Consider the following 24,522-nt stretch of genomic DNA (forward strand, 5'->3'; position numbering starts at 1 on the left):
GTAACGCCCTTCTGTAGATGTAAATGATGCTTGAGCAAGATCTGTGTGCTCCTGTGGTGTATATCTCTATAAAGCTTGCATGTGCACACACAAAGACACACGCATGACACTGTGCATACCTGTTCCTTCACTGTTTTCTCCTTATAATACAGATCATTATGGCTGTTTTCCATGTTGGTGCATATGTGTGCTTATGAATATGCATGATTGCAGAGCAAGGATGCCCATAAAAAACTTAGCAATCTCTATTTTGTTCTTACATCATTTTGGTTTGGATTTTTAGCCTGAGATGTTTAATATAACTGAGCCTTTTTTAACTAGCACACTTAACATTCTGGTTCACATATTTTTGCATACTTCTCTAGTTATGCTCTCAGGACAGATGTACTTGTCAAAGGATAAACATTTGCTATGTAGCAATTCAGTTCTCAGTAATCAGATATGAGAGTGTGTGTTCCATCACTCAGGGATCTTTCAGTCTGTTGGGTGAGAAGCTGACACTTTGTTACCAGGTGATAGGGTCCTTCTGTGTAGTTCTGCCTCAGCCTCCTAAGAGCTGGAATTACAGGTATGTGCCACCATGTCTGGTTTCTTGCTTCCTTTAAATTTCATTTGTTTATATGTTCCTGTGATTTAGCCTGTTTTGGCTGCTTGTCTAACTTCATGTTATATTTTTTAAAAATTAATCTTCATTTCTTCCCTCCCTCTGCCTTTGCATTTTAAGTACTTTTTTTTTTTTTGTTTTAAGAAATGTGTATAGTCGTCTCCCACCCCTACAAAGCACTTGTAGTTAATTGTTAGCTTTCTGAACTTGTTTGGTCTTGGGCATTTACAGAAGTCTTCCTTGTATAGTATTAGGTTATCTATTTAGATTCTCTTTCTCTGTTTTATCCTAAGATGTTTAATGTAACTAAACACTAAAGAAGCCACATGAGCAGGGTGAGCCATAGTTGTAATTTCATTTTCCTTCCAAATTGCTCCCTGTATTGAGTTGTTGATCTTTCCCAGTTGACTTTAAATGCTGCAGTTACCTGTGTTGCTGTGACAGCCTTGGGTTCTGTTTGGACTGTCTTCTGTGATCTGTTCACTCTGGGTTTATATTGTTGTTACAGTTATCTTTCTTTACATGGTGACCTTCCTTTCATTCTAACATTATAGAAAGGAAATTAGTGGCCACCTCTACTTAAATATCTGTCAAAACCAGAGTGCAGCTTTACAGTAAATACTTTCTTGTTTGAGTGAATTCTGTTGTGACTTTAATAAATGAGCTCATGTAATCTTAGAAGCTGTATGTTAAAGAAGACTGAATTAAAAGCAGGTCTTGTCATTGATGATGGGACTGGAATAGTTTCTATCTTTGTTTCTGTAGTGTTCACTTCCTCTCCTTTCATGTCTGTGCACATCACAAATATTGGTAGGTCCAGCTGTGATGGCTAGAGGAATGTCCTTGCTCTGGTCTGGCTGCCCTGGTTCCTGTTAGGGAGGACCGATACCCACGATCTCTCTGGGGCACCGTGCTCTCACTCACACTCCTGCTCTCAGTTCTTCCCAGTGATGGTCATAATGGCCGGGTAGCTGCTTCAGTATTCAGACAGACAGGTGCCTTTCACGTTCATACAGCAGAAAATAGAGTCTGAATGTTTTCTGTGCATAGAGCTAAGCAGTGTAAAGTTCATTTTTGTTGTGCACCCACCATCATCATCCATCTCCAGAAACTGAAACTTCGTCCTCAAACAACCTATCCCTTTCCCAAACACCTTCTATTCTGTCATCTGTGCAGTTGGTTCTGGAAACCTTAAAAAGGGGAGTCAGGCAGTACTTTCTCTTGGTGTGTGACTGGACTATTTAATTAGTATAATGCTCTAAAGGTTTCTTGATGTAGCATATGTTTGCCTCCCCTTCCCTTCTGATTTTAAAGATTTACTTTTATTTTTAACTGTAAGTATGTAGGTCTGTGCATGTGAGTACAGGGGCTTGAAGAGGCCTGAAGGGGGCATCAACTCCTATAGACTTAAAGGTGGTTGTGAGCTGCCATAAAGTGTATTGGGACCTGAACAGTTTGTGCTCTTAACTTCTGAGTTATCTCTCCAGCCTCCTTCCCTTTTAAAGCTGAGTATTCCATTATGTGATACCACAGTTTGCCTCTGTATGGTTTGAATAGGGCTGCTGTGAGCATGGGTTTGCAGATTTGAGGTTCAGACTTCTCCCCTCCCCATCTTCACTTGTTATTCAAGCGTTTTATTTAGTTCAGCCTAGCTCCCATTATTCCGTTGTACCTTCTTTCTTGAATCACTAGTGACCTAAAAGTTAAAATAAGCCAGGTACGTGATTTATGTCTGTGATCCTAATCACTCAGGAAGTAGAGGAGGATTGCTATGAGTTCTAGTTTCAGTAACTGCAGGAGCAATGACGTTAATACCAATACCAACAGTGTTGCCAAAAACAACATTTTGTCTTCAACAGCAGCAACAGTTTTCAATAAAAGCATTTTTCAGTGTGTGCTTTTACTGTCACACATGCCACAGTGACCACACATACCATACCTCCCCAGCTCCTGGGATGGTGTATGACCCTTCTTCTCCCTGTGCTAGATGCACCCTCTTGCTCTCTTCTTAAATTTGACAGTGGAATTTTCTCAGGTCTTAGCTTTATGCCATTTGTCTGCCACCATTAAATGTGGATATTACTTATTTCCTCCTACCACTCAAAAAAAAAAAAAAAAGGAGAGCCAAGGAGATTTTTATCAGATAGGTTAGTTTCATCTTCTTTCTAAATAAGATGCTTTTTGATAAAATAGGATCATAAAGAGGACAAGAGTATAGATCATATGAATGACACTGATTTTAAAGGAGTGACACACTATGACATATAATTGATAATAAATACTGTGTGCTCAGAAAGCCAAGGTGTGAGGACTTAATGTGTGTATCCTATATAATGATGAGCATAGTCTATGTGATGTAGGAATGATATTTTCATGTTATAAATGGAGAACATGAGACATAGTTGAAAATGAAGTAATATCCCAAGATCACAAAAGGAAAAAATAGCACTGTTCTTTGATGTTTAAAAAACTTAAGAAAAATATTCTTTGAGAATGTCATTGTTTTGATCATAATCATCTTCCCTCCCCCAGCGCTTCCCAATCTATTCTTCCTTCCAATCCAACTTTGTGTTTTTGTACCCCTCCCTCTTGTAACCTCTAACCCTATCATATTAAAGCCAATTTTTGCTGCCCAAATATTCTTGGATGTGTGGCCTTTCATAAAGGTGTATGCTCAATGTATTAGTTAGGTGTCTGTTGCTGTGAAGAGACATCATGACCATGGCAACTCTTATAAAGGAAAACATTTAATTGGGGTGACTTACAGTTCTAGAGGATTAACCATTATCTTCACCACAGAATCCAGGCAGACTGATCAGCAGCCAACAGGAAGTGAACTGAGACACTGGGTGTAGCTTGAGCATAGGAGACCTCAAAGCCTGCCTCCACAGTAGTGACACAGTTCCTCCAACAAAGCCACTCCCTAATAGTGCCACTCCCTCAGTATTTATGAGGGCCATTTATATTCAAACTACCACAGTCAATTTATCAGGGCTGTGCTTATAGAGAAAACTGACCCTTTCTCTCTCAGCAGCTAAGAATTGCCAATAGCTTCCCAACAAAGGATGAAACTTCATGCCTAACTTCATTCTCCATGTTGTGATTTAGTCTGACTTTGGCTTGCACAGGTCTTAATACATTCTGTGTGAGTTCATATGAGCAGGTGTCCTGTTCCTTCCTTGCACTCATCTACTGTCTCTGGCTCTTACACTCTTTCTTCCCCCTCTTCAGTGATTTCTGAGTCTTTGGAGGAGGGAGTGCAGTATCTATATTCCATGTAGAGCTAAACATTCTTTAGTCTCTTATTCTCTGCACCTTGGCCAGTTGTGGTTTGATCATCATCATCTACTTGTACAAAAGTATTTCTGATAAGAATAATAACAGTATGTTCTCTTCTGGTGTCAATAATCTGTCTAGCCATAGGTTTTTGGCCTAATATAGTTCCAGGTATGGATTTCATCTCGTGGAGTGGACATGAAATAAAATCAGAAGTGGTCGGTTACTCCTATGATGTTTACTCTGCTATTGTACCAGTGGCCATGTCTGACCAGGCCTGTCATTTTTGCAGCTTGCAGAGTTCACAGCTCAGTAAGATTGATGATTACTTTTCTTCTTTGGCAGCATGCATAGCAGCGTGGGAACTAGCCAAGAGAGACGATGCTTCCATGTCAGTACTAGCTTGGTACTTCTTTTTATATGTCTTCATATAAAAGACACCTATGTGGTGTCTTCAGTAACAGAGTCTTGCCATCACGTTCTGGAAGGTAGCCAAGAGCTTTGGCAATAGCCTGTATTGTTTGGGGATCTTTGGGTATCTCACTGACTCACCCCCCCCCACAAATAGTAACTCGTTCCTGGGGCTAGGCTTTTTATTTGTTAGCTCCTAGTGCCTAGTAGGGCATTGTTGCCCAGTCGTAGGATGTCCATTTTAACTCTTTATGTATGGACCACCAGTAAGCTATGCCACAGACTGTGTCACATGCAAGTGTTTGCGGAGTTTATGGGCGACTCCTGCCCTGTCTCTGCATGACCAAGCTCCTGCCGAGTGTAGGGTCTCTCCTCTTGTCTTGCTGCTGGTGCGCTGGCATTACAGACTTGCACTCCCACCTCTGGGGTTACAGATTTGTGCTTCTACATCTGCCTTTACATGGTTTCTTCAGATCTGAATTCAGGTCTTTATGCTTAAAACACAAGCACTTTACTTACTGAGTTTTTTCTACAGGCTTGGATTTTCTTTTAAACTTAAAAAATTTTAGCAGAGCCGGGCAGTGGTGGCGCACGCCTTTAATCCCAGCACTCGGGAGGCAGAGGCAAGCGGATCTCTGTGAGTTTGAGGCCAACCTGGTCTACAAGAGCTAGTTCCAGGACAGGCTTCAAAGCTACAGAGAAACCCTGTCTCGAAAAACCAAAAAAAAAAAAAAAAAGACTAGTTGCCCCCTGAGGTCAGTGTGTCTGTGAGGAAACTGGAGGATAGGTTTGGCCAACCTGAGTCAGATTTCAAAGGGAGGGCTGTGGACTAACTAGGTTTACCTGGGAGCCTTGCCAAATAGGCAGGCTTTTTAGTCACTTGTTTGGGGTTGAGAATCTCAGTCTCCTGCTGCTGTCCTTGAGAGACTGCTTATGGGTGATGGCTCAGATGGGAGCATCTCGCCCAGTGCGGAAAACAGATCACTGGTGTGTGTTGCTGAGAAGTCTGCAAGCAAGAATTTTTTTTTTTTGTTATTTGTTTGTTTGTTTGAGACAGGGTTTTTTTGTATAGTCTTGGCTTTCCTGGAACTAGCTCTGTAGACCAGGGTGTCCTTGAATTTACAGAAATCTGCCTGCTTCCGCCTCCCAGAGTTCTGGGATTAAAGGAATGTGCCACCAGGCTTGTAAACAAAAAATTTGATAATGCTAGCAGTGGTGAATTTTATTTTTTCTTTCTTTTAAATTTACTTTTTGGGATCTTACACATTTTTGTCAACCCTTACCCCAGTGGACAGCTAGAAAGAAGTGGGTCTTGTCTATGCTACTCAGTTTTATAAATGTGGTAAGCCAATCTGATTTTGAAAGTGGGGTGATTTCAGATGTGTAGCCAGTATGAATAACCAGTACCAAACATTCAAATACACAGTATCTGTGTGCGTCCTTGTGCGTGAATAGGGAGGATTCTCTTGCCATCTCTGGTAATAGGCAGGCAACAAAGAGCTCAGGAGCAGTGGCTTCCACAGTCTGCCTAGAATTTTGTTGACCTTCTCTGCATGGACAGGTCCCGGCATGGCCTGGTTCCAAGAGTGCAGTGTGAGGCTAAATCCTTGTCCTATGCTCCCACTTAGCATTCTTGTCCTTGCACAGCTTGCTTTATCGAGGAACTGGCATGTGATAAATTATATAATCATTAAGACTACCTGGTTATTTAGAGTCTCATGTAGTCTCGTCTAACCTGGAATTTGCTATGTAACATAGCTGAGTATGACTTTGCATATCTAATCCTTCTACCTCTACTCTCTGAGTGCTGGGATTAAGACATATCACTACTGCACCCTTTTTATGTGCTTCTGGGGATCAAACCCAGGCTCTGGTGCCTGCTAGGCAAGCATATTAACAACTGGTTTATGTTTTGATTGAATTGTTGATTGTGTTTGGTGTGTGTGGGGGGGGGGGGGGGGGGAGGGAGAGAGAGAGAGAGAGAGAGAGAGAGAGAGAGAGAGAGAGAGAGAGAGAGAGAATATATATGGGCATTTATGTGTAGATCAGAGAACAAAGTTTGGTCTTCTTGTTTGAGACAGGGTTTTTGCTCAGTGCTTGGTAAGGGATGCTCGCTGAAGAGTTTCTGGGATCTTCCCATTTCTGCCCCATATGTTGTAGTATTACAGATGGGTGCAACCATTTGTCACTTTATATGGATTCTGGGGAATCCAAATTTTGATTCTTAAACTGTGCAGCAAGTGCTTTATCCATGGATCAATCTTCCTAACCTCCTCTATTTTTATTTTTGATACATAGTAATTTCATTTTTATGGGCTGCATTAAGATGTTTTAATTGATTGGCATGCCTATTACTTGATGCATATGTGAGTGTGTTTATGTTGAGAACATTCAGAAGTTTTTCTTTTAGTTATTTTGAAATATATCATTGTTGCCAACCAGCTGCTCTTCAGTGTTAGAGAATATTAGCAGTTACTTCTTCTAGCCAGGCATGGTTGCTCATGTCTGTTGTATTTCAGCATTTGGGAGGCTGAGGTCGTAGGATTGCCATGAGTTTGAAGCCACCCTGGGCCAGCTTGAGCTACAAATGGTATGTGACCTTATCTGAAAATAATTAATGCTCACTGTCCCCTTTCCCCTTTCACCGTGTTTTATTTTTGGCCCCTTAGCCATCCCAGGTTCTGGTAACGACTGTTCTGATTCTGTAAGGTCGACTGTTTAGCTACTGCATGTGAAACCATGTGCTAATTGCACAGTGGTGTGTGTTCTGGCATGAATAGCCTCAGTGCCATGAGCTGTGCACCCCTCAGAAGTCCTGTGGTTGCTCTCACTATTCCTCCTTCCCATCCTCTTTAGCCTTTGTGAGATATTCTAAGCTACCAGAGGAAAAGGTTACATTCATTGTTGAAGGTTAATAGTTTGTCTTCTCTGCCTCCCTTTAAGCCCCCCCCCCCCACACTCTCCCCTTTCTTTTTAGTTCTTTGTTTTTCTTGCTCTAATTGTATAGTCCAGTTGGGCCCATCTCTAAATCCCCTTGCCATAGCCTGCCTAATTTTGGGGTTACAGGTGCGTGCTACCTCATCTCCCCACCCCTTTAAAATTATTACAGTGGGACTCGGGTAGTACATTTCTTTAATCCCAGCTCTTGGGAGGCATAGGCAGGTGGATTTCTGTGAGTTTCAGGCTAGCCTGGTCTATATAGCGATTTCCAGGCTAGTGAGAGCTACATAGTGAGACCTTCTTTCAGAAAAGAAAAGAAAGAAAGAAATATATAGTAGGAATACTGTGATTGTAGGTGTGGGATGTTTTATATGTGTCTTAGTTCATCTTAGAGACAAGTAACAAAGGTTGTTATTCTGAACATTTGGAAAAACAGAAGACATGATGGTGGTTGGCAAAGGAAAGGAATTGCACCTCATCTTGGGTCAAACATTGGGACTGTGAACAGGTTTGCCTTGGACACAGGGACTACAAACACGGGGCCTGGGACTCGGGGAGTGCAAACATTTGGGTCTGTGAACACGGGGCCTGAAAATGCAAAAGCCAAACACTTGTTTTTCTGGTATTGGAGTGGATTCCATTTCTGCCATGTTGGACAAACTAACATAGACCATACCATGAAGTGGTAATAGAAGTATAGCCTTTGCTTAGCTAAAAAGCTGGAGCTAGCTCAAGTATATTTGATGCTCTACATAATGGCATGCTGGGAATTTATGCATTTGTATTTATAGATTAAAAATAAAATTTGCCCCATCACCTTAATCAGCTTTTAGCTGAATGTCTCTTTAATCAGTACACTTTCTCTCAGAGCTTAGTATCTGCTGCAGAAAGTATTGCATAACAGCACTAATAACCATTTTGTGAAAAACCAGAAAAATGTCTATGGTCCTGTCTTGATGGACTTCTTCAGTTCTGCGTTGCCTTCCCTTATGCTGAATCTTGTGACTTTTTTTGTTGTGGATTCTTCCCAGTTCTTCCTTATTTGTTACATCAGAAGTTAGCCTTTAAGGGAAACATGGCAGCTCCTCTTTCCTCTCACAGGCCTTTGCTCTGTCTGAGAAGGGAGTCGGTTCCTCTTGCTTGTAGATTTGTTGAGAAAGGGAATTAAATTTGTCCGTAAGTCTGTCCCAGACAGTATGCTGTGAGAGTACCTGGAGAATTCTGCTGGGAGCAGGTGGATACTTTCAGATCAAGGATATGCAGAAGGGTCTGGAGGCTGGCTAGGGGTTTCGAGCATTTACTGTTTAATTCTATTACTAGTTGTGGAAAGAGACAAACTGTATGTAACTTTGTAAAGTTTCCCTGAGGTGGTCTAGAGCTCTGTTCCTGCCTGGTAGAACATTCCCCTTGGTTCCTCAGATGAGAGCTTATTCCAGTCTGTGGCAACACCTGAGTATTCTGTGTTACTTTAATGAGAACTTCATCACTAACTGACTGTGGCTATAGTGAAGGCAAGGGAGGCTTCTGAAGAAGAAAAGGAAGATGGGTAATTTTGGTTTATGAGGTCTATTGCTGGTTGAGACCTGGAAATGGTCTAGAAGCCAATAAATTTTATAGGGAAAACACATTGGCTTCAGTTAGGACTAGAGTTAGCATCCTGGATGAAGATTGTAGCTGCCCAGGCCCTGAATCTCCTAGAGCTTGTGGTCCAGAATAGTGGTTTTGGGTCAGGTAGGTGCCCACAGACCTGCTGTCTGGACACTGCTGAAGGCACCCATGCCGACCTCAGCAGATGCAGTGGTCTCAGCTGCTGTCCACATAGTGGGCTCCTATGCAGGCCCTTGCTGACAGTGGTAGAGTGTGTACTTTCCTTCCTGAGTGCTGTTCTAGGGACTTACTAGCACCATAATAAACTCCAGCCTATCTTCTCCCCAACCAGAAGTTACTGGCTAAATTCCTAATTGTTACTTTAAAAATCAGTTGGATCGTTGTCCCATGCCATAGGTACAGTTGAATTCAGAGGCTGTCTGTCAGAATTGCCGTATGTGGGCAGGGAGTATGATTCCACGCCCATGGAAAGTCAGGACATGCTAGGGAGCAGCTGACAACTTGAAGGTTGCATTAGCTTGGATGGTTTATGCCTGACACTTCTGGCAGGACTGATGAGTTGGCAAAAATCTGGGGAGCTGTTTCTGTTAGCTATGGAATTTTAAGAATGAGTTAGAAGACTTTTAAAAGACATTAAGAAGTTGTCTTATTGTTAAGAGATTATGAATATATGTTTGGTTGAGACATATTGTATATATAGTTCTTGGTCTGAACAGGTCTGGAGCTTATTTTTAATATAAAATGTTTTAGGAAAACAAAGCTCAAGTTAATGCCACACTGCTGGCTTCTTGTCTTTTGTTACAAACATGCTGAAATGGTCTCAATAATGATGCTACTAAAGCACTGTATGCATTGTTTTGATGGGGTATTGATTCCTTTTGCAGTGTTCAACATTGCCTGCATGCCTCCCAGCAGCAAATATGTATGTGCCAGACTCTGTGAGATGAGGGCTCCAAAAATGAAATGTTAGTTTACTTTTCATAGCTGTGCAACTAATGAAAGGGAAGCTGTGGCTTTAGAGATGTGGCCTTAAGCACTAACACACTCAATCCAGTGCATGATGATCTGCAGTTACTTTAACAAAACCTAATCAGAGAGAACAAAAGCTGGCATTCATAGGATTATTTTATTTATTGATTGCCATAAGCCACTAGAAGGAATGTCTTATTTCTTTTAATAAATCCTTCTGGACACTTGTCTATATTTTAATATATAAGTATTTGGGGATGTGATTTTTAACAAGGTTAACTCAAGTGTTCGATGTAACGGCGTGAAACTAAGGTGGGAGAATGGAAGGGGTACTAAGATGGTAACCAAACCAAGCTCCTTTCACCAGCTGCTCTCCACCTGCCTCAGGCTGCAGGCCACTGTGCACAGGACTTCTTAGATACAGACTGCTCAGCATAAGGAGCCTGGATCCCGAATCAGGGAACAACCTGCTCAGGATTAGTTCTCAGACTAAAGACAGTAAGGATGATTGTCCCATGCTGGTCATTTACCAAGGAAGTGAGAGCATTTACTGTCACCCTTTGCTTCTTGTTGTTGTGGTCAGTAAGTGCCATAACCTGGTGATAGTTACATTTCAAACAAAGGTTGCACCCTCCTGCTCTTTGTGGGAACATAAGTTAGTTTGTTAATGAAGGTGAGTAAGTGTAACATTGTTGGGAAACAAAGCCTGTCAGATCCCTCTTTCCTGCATGGTTAGTCCTCAAGGCAGGCTCTTCTTAACTGTATGATTCCAGGAGAGACAGCAAGTTGTTACTTTGCTTAAAATGTCCTTCCCTTATGCAGTGAGAGTTGAATGTGAGAACAGACTTAATAGGTATAGTTACACAGTTTATTTTATCATGTATCACTTTATTGCTGTCTTCTAGAACATTGTTATACTAAATGTTCCAATAATGGGAATTTTATGCAGCTACTTCAAATGAAAGAAATTTGCAAAAACTCAATTTTGGAACTCATTCCTTGAGGAGAGGAGAGGGGGTGGGGGTGGGAGGACGACACCAACTCACCATGCTGTGACCAAATTAGATTTCTGATATGTTGGCAACTTATCAAACACTGTCATTTCCAGAAAACAGGGTATGGATTTCAACTGAAATGAAATGCCAGTACTTCCCAGCCACTTTCAATTGGAAATATTGGAGGTTTTAATATGATTGGTTAAATATTTGTAATTTTTTTTTTTGGTTGGTAACAGATGATTAAAATTTGGTTTTGTACCTGAATGAAAATGGCTCTCCATGGAATCAGGGAAGACTGTTCAATTGCAGGGGGAGCTTCGAGAGCTTGATTGTTGATTCTGGGAGATGCTAGTTGTACTTACTGGAGCTCCTTTGTTTTGCAGAGATCATGATGCAGCCGCCCTTTTGGATTTCTTTTTAATAATGTGTGACCCTTCACCTTTGATCCCCTGACCTGCATTACCTTGGTAACCATTTCATTTTTTAATTTAATTTCATTTTTTAATTTTGGTGTACAAGCTGTAACATTTCATCTCTCCAAGTGCAGCACACTGATTTCCTCAAGTAGAGATTCTCCTTTGAGTGATAAAATTGCAAAATGCTGTCTTCATTTTCTGTATTGAAATTCATTTTGGTTTTTAAGAATAAAGTGTAATCTGTGTTTTCATCCTTTTAAAATTTAAGTTTAATGAGTGCATTTCCCCATGTAGGGTATTTCCTTTTATGTCCATATTTCGCTATGAATTAGCTGATGTTGACATAAAATTCACATATACATACCCAGGCTGCCTGAAGCCTCTTTTTCCTTTTTACCCCCTTCCATGTACACTCATGCTCACATCTATCTTTGCCCACACCCGTCTTCACATTTACTACATAGCTTTGTTGCTGCCTTCCCCTCAAACACAGCAGCAGTTTAAATCTGGTAGTCTCGTAAATTTGCCATGTTTTGCATCGTCAGATTATATTTTACATTCTCAAGTTTTATGGAGAGAAAAAGTTTAAATGTTTTATTTCATTAAAAGTATAGAAGAATACAGTTCTATCATCCAATTTCACCTTTCTCCATCCTTTATAATCTACTTCTTTTAAACATAGGAGAAAGCAACGGTTGATATTACCCACAATGTTTTTGTCTTTGCTAAAATCTGGTCAGTTCTGGTGGACTCTATACCAGGTTAATTTATGCTATTGGCTCTTACATTTTTTTTCTTCAAATTAGTACATTGGTTTTTTTTTTGTTGTTGTATTTGTCTTAAAAACAAAACAGAACAAATTCCAAAACCATATTAAATTCTTTGAAATGGTGATAAATATCACCCCCAAAATCACATATAATTTCTTAGCATGATCCAGTAAAATACAGATTACTTTTAGTATCTCATTATTTTATTCTTTAATGTTTAATGCTGATATTTCAATTTCACACAGCTGAAACATCTAGGTGAACATTGAAGTCGATTTAAATCCTTTCTAAGCTTTTTTGATGTCTATGAACGTTTATATCATTCATTAAAATCACAGAGTATAAGGAGCTGCTCATTGGTGACAAGAACTCCTGTACTCTGCTGCATTACTTGGAGCTTCCAAGCTTGCTTTTGCCTGTTATACCCACATACTTGCAAAGCTGCCTCTGGCCTGCTGAGTTTCTGGTCACAGAATTGCAGAGCACTGGAGTTGAGGAATAGAAAAGACTCCTATGACTATGAAGCCCCGTGACTGTCCTGTCCTGGGGTTGGGGGCTGAACCTTGACTGCTCAGGTGATTTTTAATGATGATTTTATCATAATGCATTGCGCACCTATGCGCAGGAGTATTTTTCTCCTCCATTTCATTTGTGTCCTTTGTTTGTCTTGGGCACCATGTCCTTCAGCAGCAAAGGAATGGTGCCAGACATAGAGTTCATGGACTCTCAGAGTGGTGGCTGTCAACTCCTCTCCTCATCTGCCTGATGGCACCCGAGGGAGTCACAAGCTCCCTGTTGACAGAGTTGGCTCTCTAGAGTCCAGTACTTTATTCATAAATCTAGTAGGAATCCAGGACACATTAGTAGATGCAGAAGTGAAATGTTTTCTTTGTCATTGTGATTCGATAAATTAGATTTTTCCTTAAAGCTGCCTGCTTAGTACATTTTTAAGATAACCTATTTTTTCTCAGAGAGCTAGTAACTGAATACACTGACTTCTTATTTTAGATGAATAAAAATAGTTTTTGATTAAAATTTAGGACTTGTAGTAAGTTGTAAGCCCCACGGATATTGCTCAAGTAATTTTGATTCACTGAAAGAATCTTGCCTGAGAGCGAGAAAGTCTGTTCTGGACTACTCGGGTCTGGATGTGCTGTCAGCCCCGGTTAAAGCAGTTAACCCAAACTAAAAAGCTCGAACAGAGACTTCAGAAGACAGGAGTATGGTTTGAAACATTGACTTAGGAGGTTGGCTGTCAGGGAGGCGTTTGTAAGCCGTGTTCTTGCTGCTTCCATTGTAATATGTGTGAAATGTAGATACTGTATGTCTCCTACTTGCTTTTTTAGGGTTGTTGAGAGGATAAATGAAACACTGAGAACTCAGAAGAAAGGTGCTTTTGAAACTCAACCTCATCCTATGGCTGTGCCAAGAGGCAGTGGTAGTGAACCCCGTGGTGAAGGGCCAGGACCATGGCTGTGGAGCCAGGCTGCTGAGGTTCGAATCCCACCTTGGCCTCTTGCAAGTGTTTTGACTTCAGCACTTTATCTAGCTGCCCTATTGCTGAGTTTACTTCCTCTTTAAATGGGGTGACAGTAATAACATCCACTCACAGGATCATGGTGAGTCCTAGCAGCGTTGATGTGTGTGAGGTCTGTAGAGTAGCACTAAGTGCAGTGTGACCAGATCTGCATGCCACGAGTAGTGCATGCACCTCCAGCAAAGGAAGCTCTAGCTTTGCCTCCCTCGGCCGTTTAACACTGACTTAGAGGCCCTTGGATGCCTAGAGAGGACCTCAGAGCGTGTGGTAAGTAAGACGTGCAGGAGACAGAAGCTCCGGCAGAGCTCCACAGCCTCCTAGGCTCACAGCCGGAAAATTCAGCCTCTAGGAGCTGCCTTATCTGCTGCTGCTGCTGTTACTTTCCCCCCTAACACCCCCCTCCCCAGATTTTTTTAAAAAGTTTTTTTGTTTACCTAATTTTGACTTTGGAGAGGAAAGAGACTGAAGAGAAAGTCATCACTTGCCTGATTAGCTGGACTCACCCTTCACGCTACCATGGTAAACCCTGCAGCTAGCTTACAGGAAGTCAGGGTGTTGAGCTGCCTAGTGTTTCCCTCAGGTGCAGGAGGTTTCAGTGTCCTCTTGAGTAAAGGGGGAATGATCTCACTGACACCACGTGTACAAGGATTTATATCAGGTGTTCTTCTCAATGAATTTTAACACATTTTAATCATCCATATATTGACCCAGGAGGTAGGCAGGCCTGCATGAGCACACTGATGCTCAGGTAGGTGTAATGCATTTGTTATGCTGTATTCACTGCTCTGGGCTACTTTGCGTAAGACAGTTCTGCCATTTGACTGCAGGGATCAGCCATGTGTGTTCTCTTCCCTCAGTCATCAGACAGAGACATAATAGTACTAAGCTCAGTAAGATGTGACTGATAACGGTGGCTTCTTTAGTCCTGGCTGTGGATCTGGAGCCCCTTGCATAGTTAAAAACTTGCATCAGTGGCCCACTCCATGGTTCAGATCTTTTACTAACTGAGAACCACTAGTCAACAGGGTTCAGAAATCCTGGAAGTTTGTTGTAAACAAGGAAAAGAGCAGGTAAATAATTTGCACACATATAAATGTGTCTTTCTGGGCTGTGTGGGTCAGTGCTGTCACTTTTAGAGCAGATTACACTGCAAACCAAAGTGGGTCTCCTCGGGCTGACTTAGTGTTCAGCCAACACCAGCCAGTACCGACAGCTCCAGCCATTGCTGTGCACGACTGTCCTGAGTGAGAACTGGTCATCACAAGTCCAGGCTTGTGCTTAAGTTATGAGGTTCAGGAAGTAGAGTGCTCTTGATTTATTTCTGTTGCGTGATTAAAAAGCAGAAAACTGACAGAAAGCAACATAGAGGGAGAAAAGGTTTGTTTAAGCTCGGAATTCCCATCGCTGTGAGGAAGTCACAGCAAAGCTTGAGACAGCTGGTCACTGGAGCAAAGAACCACAGACACATACGTACTTAAGCTAACTTTCCGTACTCACAGAATCAGGGAATGGAGCTGCCCACCTGGAGTCCGCTTCTTTCCATATCAATTAAGGCAATCAACACAATCTCTGGCAGATATGCCTACAGGACAACCTAGTCTAGACAGTCCCACATTGAAACATTTTCCCAGGTACTAGGTTGTATCAGAAATTAGAACTAAGTACCACAGGGCCTTTTTTCTGCTTTCCATTCTGTAACCTTTCTTCTTTCCTTTCATCTGTTGTACATTTAGTTTTTCTTTCTCTTTTCTTCCTCTCTAGCTCTGGCTCTCCCCTCACCCATATCCCTGTCATCACAGTGTAATATGCTTACAAACCTAAGGGGCCTACCACATAGTAGGTGTTCAGATGGACTTTTAAATTTGTCTTGGTATCTGTGTTGGAGTAGGTGCCACCCTTTATTAGCCTGAGCATTGTTAGGCTTCATTTGTGATCATCTATCCTGGTTTGGTTCATCTTGAGGACTTAGTAATTTTGCCATATGGGCATTAGTAGGCTGAGAAATGCTAGGCTTTTCTCAGTCACCAAGCAGTGCAGGTTAGGCACTAGAATGGGCTGGGGTTGTCTTGGAGAGACTTCTTACCTTGGGCCCCTACATGGCTACCATGTAAGCTTTTAAACTGTAAGTTAGGTGATAACTGTGTTGAACCCCTTGATTTTGGTGATGAGGAATCTGCTCCTGAGAGGAAAAGGCTTCAGACCCTGTCACACCAATCCTGTGTAAGGGTGGAACAGCAAACATGGCAGTACAGAAGCTTGCCCTTAACTACCTACCTCCAGGAGTGTTGGTGGGGTCGTCAGAGTAATCTCCTTCCCTCCATAAGAGCCAGTGTTACAAGGTTAAGGTAATTCTGAGGAGATAGAGGTCTCAGTGTGAGTCTCCAGATCTATGCAGTGTGGCTTGGGTGTCACTTGGTGGCCTTTGAGGTTCTTTGATGACCTTTGCCCTCGTGGCTTCTGTGGGGGACTAAGGAAAAGACAGTGGGGGTGTGAGAAGTGCTCTGTCATTCCCCATGAAGGTCTGCCCAAGCCAAAGGGAGCTGATGAAGAAGATGACATTAGAATTGCTGCCAGGCAGGATGTCATGGAATCAGCACCCTGTCTAGTCCCCAGTTACTGGTTCTCCGACAAAGTAATGGCCATGGTTCCATGGAAGTGGCTCAGCCTTCACTTCCGGGCCTTTTCCTGGCTCCTGTGCTGATTCCATTTCTTAATCCTTCATTTTCCCAGAGATAGTGCTAAGAGGATAGGGTGAGAAACAGGTGAAATTTTTGGCTCAAGTCTGTCTCTGGGTCTCCCCTGCTGGGCTCTGTTCCCCTTAGGCCTCTGGCACATGCCCTTGCACATAGTAGACACTCAGCGAGTGCTCACTCTTCATTTCACAGTAGCTCAGGTAATTAAGAGCAGGAGCTGAAAGACTGCACGTATCTGTGCAGAGATATATCTGTAATTAAAGTTTTAATTAAAGAAATACCAGGCCAGGCAGATGGTTCTTATCCCCACATCCTGTAAACCTAAGAGCTGTGTCTTCTGGATCTTGCAGACAAAGGCAAGAACAGCAGCCTCCATAGTGGTACCGAAGGGGAGAGGAGTTTCACTAGCTGGCCGTAATCTAATTTTGGTAGCGCTCTATGGATGGCACATCTGGGGGTAATCATTGCAGTCTGATATGGAAAGACAATACATCAAAGGTATGTCCTGACCAAAGCTTTTAAGCCTCAAGTCAAGGGCATTACCGCAGCCCAGCTGGTAGATCACAAGGTGTGTGGTTTTGTGCCGGGTTACAAAAGCTGACAGAGTGTTATTTAGGATCATCAGCTAAATACGGTTGAAAGTAGAGCAGCAGCATCCTGATGCTTCAGGTGTTGCCACTGTGCAGCAGTGCAGATTGAGAGTGACTTGTGCCTGCCTGCCTCACAGTAGTCCTTCACTGTGTTGCCGTGACCTTAATGGTCAATCCAAGTGCAGATTTTAAAAAACACAATGACCACAAGAACTAACAGAAAAGACCTCTCTAGACTTTACCATTTTTCAAGACCTCCCAGTGACCTCCAGCCACTATTTTTTATTCCCATCACCATCAGCAGGAAGCTGGAGCAGTGCAGGGAAACAGTCAAGCCATGCATGGGGTGCGTGGTACCTATGTCACTATGACCTCCTGGGCCTCTGCTCCCAGGTTTCATTTATTTGGTCAGGCACACAAGGTTGAAGGCATTCAGGGCAGATGTGGCAGTACTACAACATTGCACCAGTGCCTTTTTTGCTATGTTCAGCATCACTGTCTTGAAGACACCTTTGTGTCTTTCACAGGGAGCATTTAGGTTAGAGGTTAAGAGCCAAGTCCTTCCTTTGCTGAGCACTGGGTCACTTCCCTTTCTCCATCCCTTCTATATGGCTTTTAAAGGCAGCCAATCTTTCCCAGAAAGAGCCTGTATTACTCCAGGATGGTAGATCTTGGAACTAATTTAATCTATCAATACCATCTGTAAATCAAGGCTCAGTTACCCTGGGAGGAATACATGTGTATAGGTGTGAGACCGGCCAGATCAAAGGGACCTGGTACATCCTGTGAGCAAAGTCTGTCTCAGGGCTGCTTAGAGATTTAGCTACCTCTGCTTGGGTTTGGGAGACTTCAGTATTTGGTGAGCTGTTCTGTGGTCTTAGCTCAGGGGAACGTGCTTTGAATGGTTTTTCCGTGGTGGTATCCAGAAAATGCCACATGATCCGGATGCAGGGTAGTGCTAGTGATTTCATTAAGCAGTATACATGTGCAAATTTGAACATGACAGACTGATATCTATTTTTTTCTGTCATTTGTTTTGAGACCTGAACTTTTTTTGGGGGGGGGGGGACTTTTTAGCAAATAGTCTGAGATTTTAGGAGGCTTCTAACTTGTGTAATTAAACTCTACTGCTCAGAAAGTGGTGCATATGACTTGTTTCAAGGTAACAAGGAGACTGTTTATCCAGGGAGGGACAGCATCTACAAAACTACCCAGAAGGGCTTGGTTTTTTTTTTTTTTTTTTTTTTTTTTTTTTTTTTTGAGGGAATGGGTAGTCTCACTTCGTAGTCTAAGGTGATCTTATCCTTGTATCCATGCACCTGCTCAAGCCTCCTGAGTGTTGGAATTATAGGCATGAACCAACTACCAAGACCAATGCATACTCTTTTCTGGTGTAGATTGGAAGAAAACTTTCATGCCCTCCTCAAAACTCTAAAGTCCCAATGTCTAGTATATTTATTCTTTTGCTCTTGTAAGCTGCTATCAGATGTCTAGTGTGGGGCTGCCTGGGTGCATGGAATGAAGCAGAAACAAGCCACACCTTCCTCTACAGACCTCTGCTGGTTGGGGAAGAACAACAAGGAACAAATATCAAGTGCCGGTAACTTGAGGGTTCATATGTGCCAGTTCCATGTATTAACTCACGGAGCTCCCAAGAACACAGGATAGTAGATCCCTCTTTGTTCCCAAATCCACAGATGAGGAAACCAGTTACCACAAAACAGCTTGTTTCACCTCACTTGAGTAAGCAGTGCTGGTGCTATTGACATTCCATCCTAGCCTTTCTGATCCAGATTTTGTGTTAATGAAGGTGTCTGACCATTTCATTTCTAATAATTAGTGGTAGCAGGTTGAGCACTGAGGTGAACTTTGTCAAGTGGCCCCAGAGTCTGAGTGCTCTTGTGCACCCTCTTTCAGGTTTGACTTGAGCAGGTATCTAACTCCCTTTTGATAATATGAAGGATGTAACAATGAATGAACCATATAGATGTCTGGAGTGAAAGCATCCCTAGTAGGCAGGACAGCCAAAAGCAGAGGTTCCAAGATGTGTGCAGGGCTGACAACAGAGAAGAGACTAGGAGGACAGATAGAGGATGATGGTGCTGTCCAGAGAGGAAATGAGAGCCACAGGGCAGGGCAGGTACCAGTAGTAGAATCCTGGGAGTTTTTGTAGGTCACAGGTAAAACTTTGTTTATTGAAACAAGAGTCTCACCTCTGTAGTCCAGGCTGGCCTGCAACTTGCTATATAGTTCCAGGCTGGCCTCAAGGGAGCTGGTTTTAAAAGGTCAGAATGAAATAAGCCTTAATAGATGGCACTCTCTTTCACCCAGTAGTATATTGTGATGTACGTGGACATGTACCACAAAGGTTGTTAGGATATAGTGCTGTTTGAGTACAGTCTTTGAAGTTGGTGTGTTATTGTGTTCTTTAGGCACACCTCATTCTAGTAGGGGCACGTTTCAGGTGACCAGGAAGTTCATGGCTGCCACACTGGTCAGTGAAACTCTGCAGATGACCATGGAAGTGCAGTCTAGTTTCAGAGGACAGAGAAGCTCAGGTTCATGAAAAGTTGGGTGGGTGGGCCTGAAACCACCTAGCTCCTAGTTCTGGTTGTAAGGCAGGAGAGGAGACCCAGTGTTGAGGGTTCCTGTTTTAAGTAGCCATGGAGGTGAGTCGGAGCATCTGTGGATCTGAGGGCTGTTCTTCCTCACTGAAGCCCCAGGATAAGAGCAGGAGTTCTCATAGGAGTCCCAGAGCATGGTTCATCATTTCTGTAGTATCTTCCTCAACTTGCAGCCTTCTGATGCTTTCTGTCTGCTTTCATTCAAGCAAGGAGTAGCTAATAAAGGTGTTGCCCCTATGAATGTTTCAGACAGTCTTTATTTCCATGTATCTTTTGATGCTGCTCTTTATTTTGGCATAATCCTCAAATCCTTCAAATTCTGTTAGTAATACTTAGCTCAACAATCTTGAAGGTGTTTGAATCTCCACAGAAGCCGACTTTTAGTAGCTTCAGGGCATTTCTGTGTGGTACAGACAGCAGTGTGCATACTCTACTGTCCTCTTGATAAAGGCCAGGTCATCATTTTGCCTTGCAGCTTAACCACTATATAGTTTATTTCTGCACACACACAAATCAGTGTGTGTATATGTGTGTGTTGGCTTTGACCACGTTGGGCCTTTGATAATAAAAGTCGATTCAAAATGTGAAAACTGTTTTTAGCCTTAAAGACTGGGGAAAGGTAAGGTAGTTTGCAGGGACAGAGATATTGGCTCACTTCTGCTGGACTCTCTTTTTATGAAGACTATTAATGCAAACTTAATCTGAGTCCCAAGAGAACGCAAGATGGTGCTCTGATTCCATCCTCTTAACAAGTCTAAGTTTGCTTTAGGGTCCCTTTTATTATTTTTCTGTACAGTATTAAGATTAACTAGGTCTGGAGGCAGAGGCAGGTAGATTTGAGGCCAGCCTGGTCTACAGAGCAAGTTCCAGGACAGCCAGGACTACACAGAGAACCCCTGTCTTGAAAAAATCAACAACAAGAAGATTAACCAGGAATTCATTTCAAGATCTAAGCACAGGTATTTAGGAAGCTATTTTGAGTCCTGTGTATTGTGGGATTTTTTTTTTTTTTAAATATCAACTGGTATCAAAAGAGAGGAGGGGGATCCAACTGGTCTGTAGCCTGTCAGAACCCAGGCTGTTGGTTGAGAACTTTTTCCTGCCTAAATCTATTCTTGCATTTAAGGGGATGGGGAGCTCAAGAAATGTGTATTAGAAACAATGAAACTGACTCCTACTTAAACACTCTCTGACTCTACCCTAATGAGAACATCTGAGGAGAAGGGCATGAATACCAAGAGTCAGCTGGAAATTAAGGTATTAGGTGAACTTGAATGTTTTGCTTCACTGCCAGTTGTTAGTGTTTTGCCTACAAACTGACTCATCCCTTCATACACAAATCCTGATGAGCAGTGGGTCTCAGCGACAGAAAGGGTTGTCTGTTACCGCACTTGTGAGTCACAGCACAGGCCATGGGAGATCCCAGAGGCTTAGCTTTGAAGGCAGTGTTAGCACAATTACTTCCCTGGTGTGCATGGAATTGTAATCTCATTAAAAGTGAAGGTCAGTTTGTCCAGACTAGGAAAGTGAATTTTGATCTTTGGCCACTGTTTTTAATTTAGATCTGGGTTACTAGAGTTCTGAGAGATGGAGGTGGGGGAAGAAAGGACTAAGAAAAGAAATCCAAGGTATAACATTTAAACTTGTGACATATTTATTTTGAAAATTTGTTGCTGAACCTTAAGGCTTGACTAACATCGCCCAAAAGCAGTGTTTGGTTTTCCTTGGGCAGGTGTCTACCCATTCCTTGTCTTCATCAGAGTCCACATACACACCTAAAACCAAACCCACAGCTCTGGCCCATTACATTGTGCCCCCGCCCAGCTATACCTTGCTTACCTCTTGACCTCTCCCTACACCTCTAACACTTTTCTACCTCTGTTCTCTGCACCAGCTCAACCCATCTCCTCGCAGATTCTAGAGGCTTCTCACAAACCCTTCTCTTGAGCTCTCTTCAGTGCCATTAACTCCAGCTAGCTGTTCTTATGGAGTGGTACCCTGTATCTATGTGAAGGTCCTTGGTACAGTGAATTGTCACTATCTCTTTCCTCAGTGAGTTAGGAGCTCTCTGGGAGCTGGTGCTAGGCCTCCTTATTTCTGTTTCCCTGGAGCACAGCCTAGTACTAGCGTGTGGTGTGAGTGAGTAAACCAGGGTGGGTGGGGGAGAAGTGAGGTGGGGTAAAGGCACACTCAGGTCAAAGGGCAGACTGAACTGATTGGAGAAGAGAAGAGTAAATGCTGTTTTTGTTTATGCAGGTCTTAAAATTATGGTAGCAGAAAGCAAAGGTGCAGAGAGCAGTGGAAACAAGTCAGAAGCTGCTGTCTGATTCCAGAGATGTCCACAATCTATGACATGTGGTTTATGTTGGAATCTTCAGTTTATCCTGATATCTCAAGTTGCTAATTTAGTTGAATAACACCTGGGGAATAGGTCATGAGTACTTTGATCCTCTTCACGATATAACCTATTCTAAGCCCATGAAGCATTGAGCATAGCCTGGTGCTGTGGGCCTTTTACTCCCCCTTAAGCCCTGAACTACAGTCCTGCTTACATTGTGCTAATCTGAGGCCTGGGAGGCAGCCAGGCACCTTTCACTCCATGTGCTCCACCTGCTGCCTGCCTGCCCCTCATTCTACCAGCTCCTGAGCTAGGGAGGTAGAGACTTCTGAGGTTTCCTTTCTGTGGCTTTGTGCTTTGGGATAGTTTCAGGGCTACAGTGGAAGTCACTGGCAGCTCCTTAAAATTTTACATTGATTCGGAAGTGTCCTTGACTTCCTGGGAAACTAGCCTGTGGTGACCAGTTAGAAGTGCTAGGAGTTGAATCAGCCTTCTCAGTGCTCAGACAGACTCTAGCAAGGCAGCCTCTCGAAGTATTGTCTGTTCCATCAATATGTACTTAGACACATTAATCCGAGTTAGAGAACTGATTGTACCTAATGGCTCCCCTGGGATGCATGTCAGAAAAAAACAAAAACCAAAGGAGTGTGCTGAATATGCAGAGTAAGTAAAAAAAAAATCCTTGTAAAAATAGTGTTAATTGAACTTGGACCTTGATCATCTTTGAGCTTTCTATTCTTAATTTGGTTCTTTAAACAGTCTGTCTCAGAGCCTAATAAAAGTTATACTGTGACATTGCCAAAAAGACATTTTATACAAGAAAGACCCAATTTTGAATTATCTTTGGGAAATAGGTCATGTGGGGTAGAGACACATGTACAAATACACACACACTCATAAGTGTGTTTAGAATATTCTTCAGTTGTCCTTTACTCACGTGTTTCCTCTCTCTGCCTCTGGAAGTGGGGCACATTTTCTTCAGTTAAGAACAGAAATAGAAGCGACGGTCTTGACCCATTTTACACCTGTTTATTTCAGGCTCTCACCACACACTTGTTCATGGGCGCAGCAAGAAGAGGGACCCACAGAGCTGGAGCCGTGAGGGCTGGCACATTGGGAGGAAGCTGGCAGAGCTCATAGGGAGAGCTTTCCGTCCTGCCAGCTTCATATCTGCTTCAAGACAGTTGTATCAGTGAATTCATTTCACTTTAAACCCCAGGTTTATATGAGTTGAATCTTACTAAAAATGAAATAAGAGTCAAGTGACCTACTCTTGCTTCATGCAGTGTGCCTGTGAGAGGGTACCGCAGCCGCTTATCTCTAGGGAGTAGCCTGCACTGTGTATTCCCTGCTTCCAGTGTCTCTCCGGCCCCCAAACTTACCTTTTCTTATTACCATTCACCCAGCAATAACCTGTTCATGTGTTGATTACTGCCTCCCAGAAGAATGGAAGCTCCATGAGAGCAGGGCCTGTGTGTTGTCTCTGTCTCCAGCACACAGGACAGCGCCTGGCATTTCAATAAATGCGGTTCAGTGAACTAGTGGGTCACTGGTGTTGCGTCATTTCTCATTCTTCTCTTTTGACTTACTGTTTATATACTTTATTTATGTATGCCTTTCAGAATGGTAACATAAATAGGAAGTTTTGTTTTGCAGCTAGTTCAGGGAGATACAAGAAGCAGAGTATCTGAGATGGTGGGATTAGGGATTGTAGAGCCACTGTGTTGTGGTGTTCATGCTGCCTGAGTAGCAACAGACAGGGGATGTGAGTCGCTTCCCTGGCATGTTGTAGCATCACCACCATTGAAGAAAGTCTAGGAAAAGACATAGTCTCCTCAGTATCTATGTCAGTATGTGACAGAGTTCAGTCCAGTCCAGTCCAGGTGCTGTTTAGAGTAGGCAATCACTGACTAGGACTTATGGAGCTGGATGGAGGTAATAAGGCTTAGGACATCTCAGCCATCAGTGGACCACACACACTTAGCTGCCTCATGTGAATTTAGTACTTACTAGTCGCAGAACTATCTTAGTCTGTGCTCTCTGTGATATTCACATGTCGCCCAGAGCACCCAGAGGCAATTGGTAAGCATGCATGGCAGTATGTAGAGAGAAACAGCAGAAGTCCTGGCCCAGAAGCCCTTGCGGCCCACCTTTATCTGTTTGTGCATTGGCAGAGGTCACAATACAAGGATTATTCCTGCAAACCCTGAGTTTTTGTTTTTGAACAATGACCCAAGGAGACAGTGTCCTGTGAAGTGGCCCTGGCTCAAGGTGAGTTTGTCTGTAGCGTTGGCTTGTGAGGAATAGCCTCCAGGTGTAGTGTGTCTTATCTGCCAGGTTTTGTTCCCTTCATTGTAAACTTATTACACACGGAAGAAGTCAACTAAACCATGACAAAGAACCAATTAAACCTGAGTTTCTAATACCTCTGCTCAAACCAGACCTTTCTGTGTACCACACAGCAAACCAGAAAACTAAAGCCTTTGGTGTTGTGATGCCATTTGCACTAGACAAGTCATTGAGTTATTTTGAATGTCACTGTTTTCCTCCCATGGAAGTGTAAGACGTGTGAATTTTGAGACGAGGGTGTAATTGCAGAAAGGGGTTAATGAGGCAGAACTCACAGACCCCTACTTAGAATTGTGTGGATGAATAAATCCCAGTAGAGGGTACAGATGTAAGGAAAATTTTTGGTTGTAGTAAAAAAAAATGCAAGGTTGAACTTTTTACTAAAACAGAAATTTCGAA

The 24,522-nt window shown here is 42.7% G+C and overlaps 1 protein-coding gene across 4 annotated transcripts in view; it reads left to right on the plus strand.

Annotated features, from left to right (window-relative positions):
• Window positions 1-23,312, plus strand: part of LOC126508206 (calmodulin-binding transcription activator 1-like) — a 90,273-nt gene extending 66,961 nt beyond the window's left edge. Inside the window, exons 4-6 of one of the 4 annotated variants that reach the window (XR_007593751.1) lie at window positions 11,190-11,273; window positions 13,339-13,486; window positions 21,693-23,312. Coding sequence is in view for 1 of the 4 variants with exons in the window: in XM_050153304.1 (XP_050009261.1) it covers window positions 11,190-11,198 (9 nt within the window). In the remaining 3 variants the exon portion in view is untranslated. Of the gene's footprint in view, window positions 1-11,189; window positions 11,485-13,338; window positions 13,487-21,692 lie in introns of those variants that run through there. The other 3 variants (XR_007593750.1, XR_007593752.1, XM_050153304.1) reach the window with 3 other exon arrangements.
• Window positions 23,313-24,522: the final 1,210 nt, after the last annotated feature.

Source organism: Alexandromys fortis, unplaced genomic scaffold (assembly GCF_014885135.2).
Source record: "Alexandromys fortis isolate MF-2015 unplaced genomic scaffold, M_Fortis_MF-2015_v1.1 scaffold_88, whole genome shotgun sequence".
Classification (NCBI taxonomy): domain Eukaryota; kingdom Metazoa; phylum Chordata; class Mammalia; order Rodentia; family Cricetidae; genus Alexandromys; species Alexandromys fortis.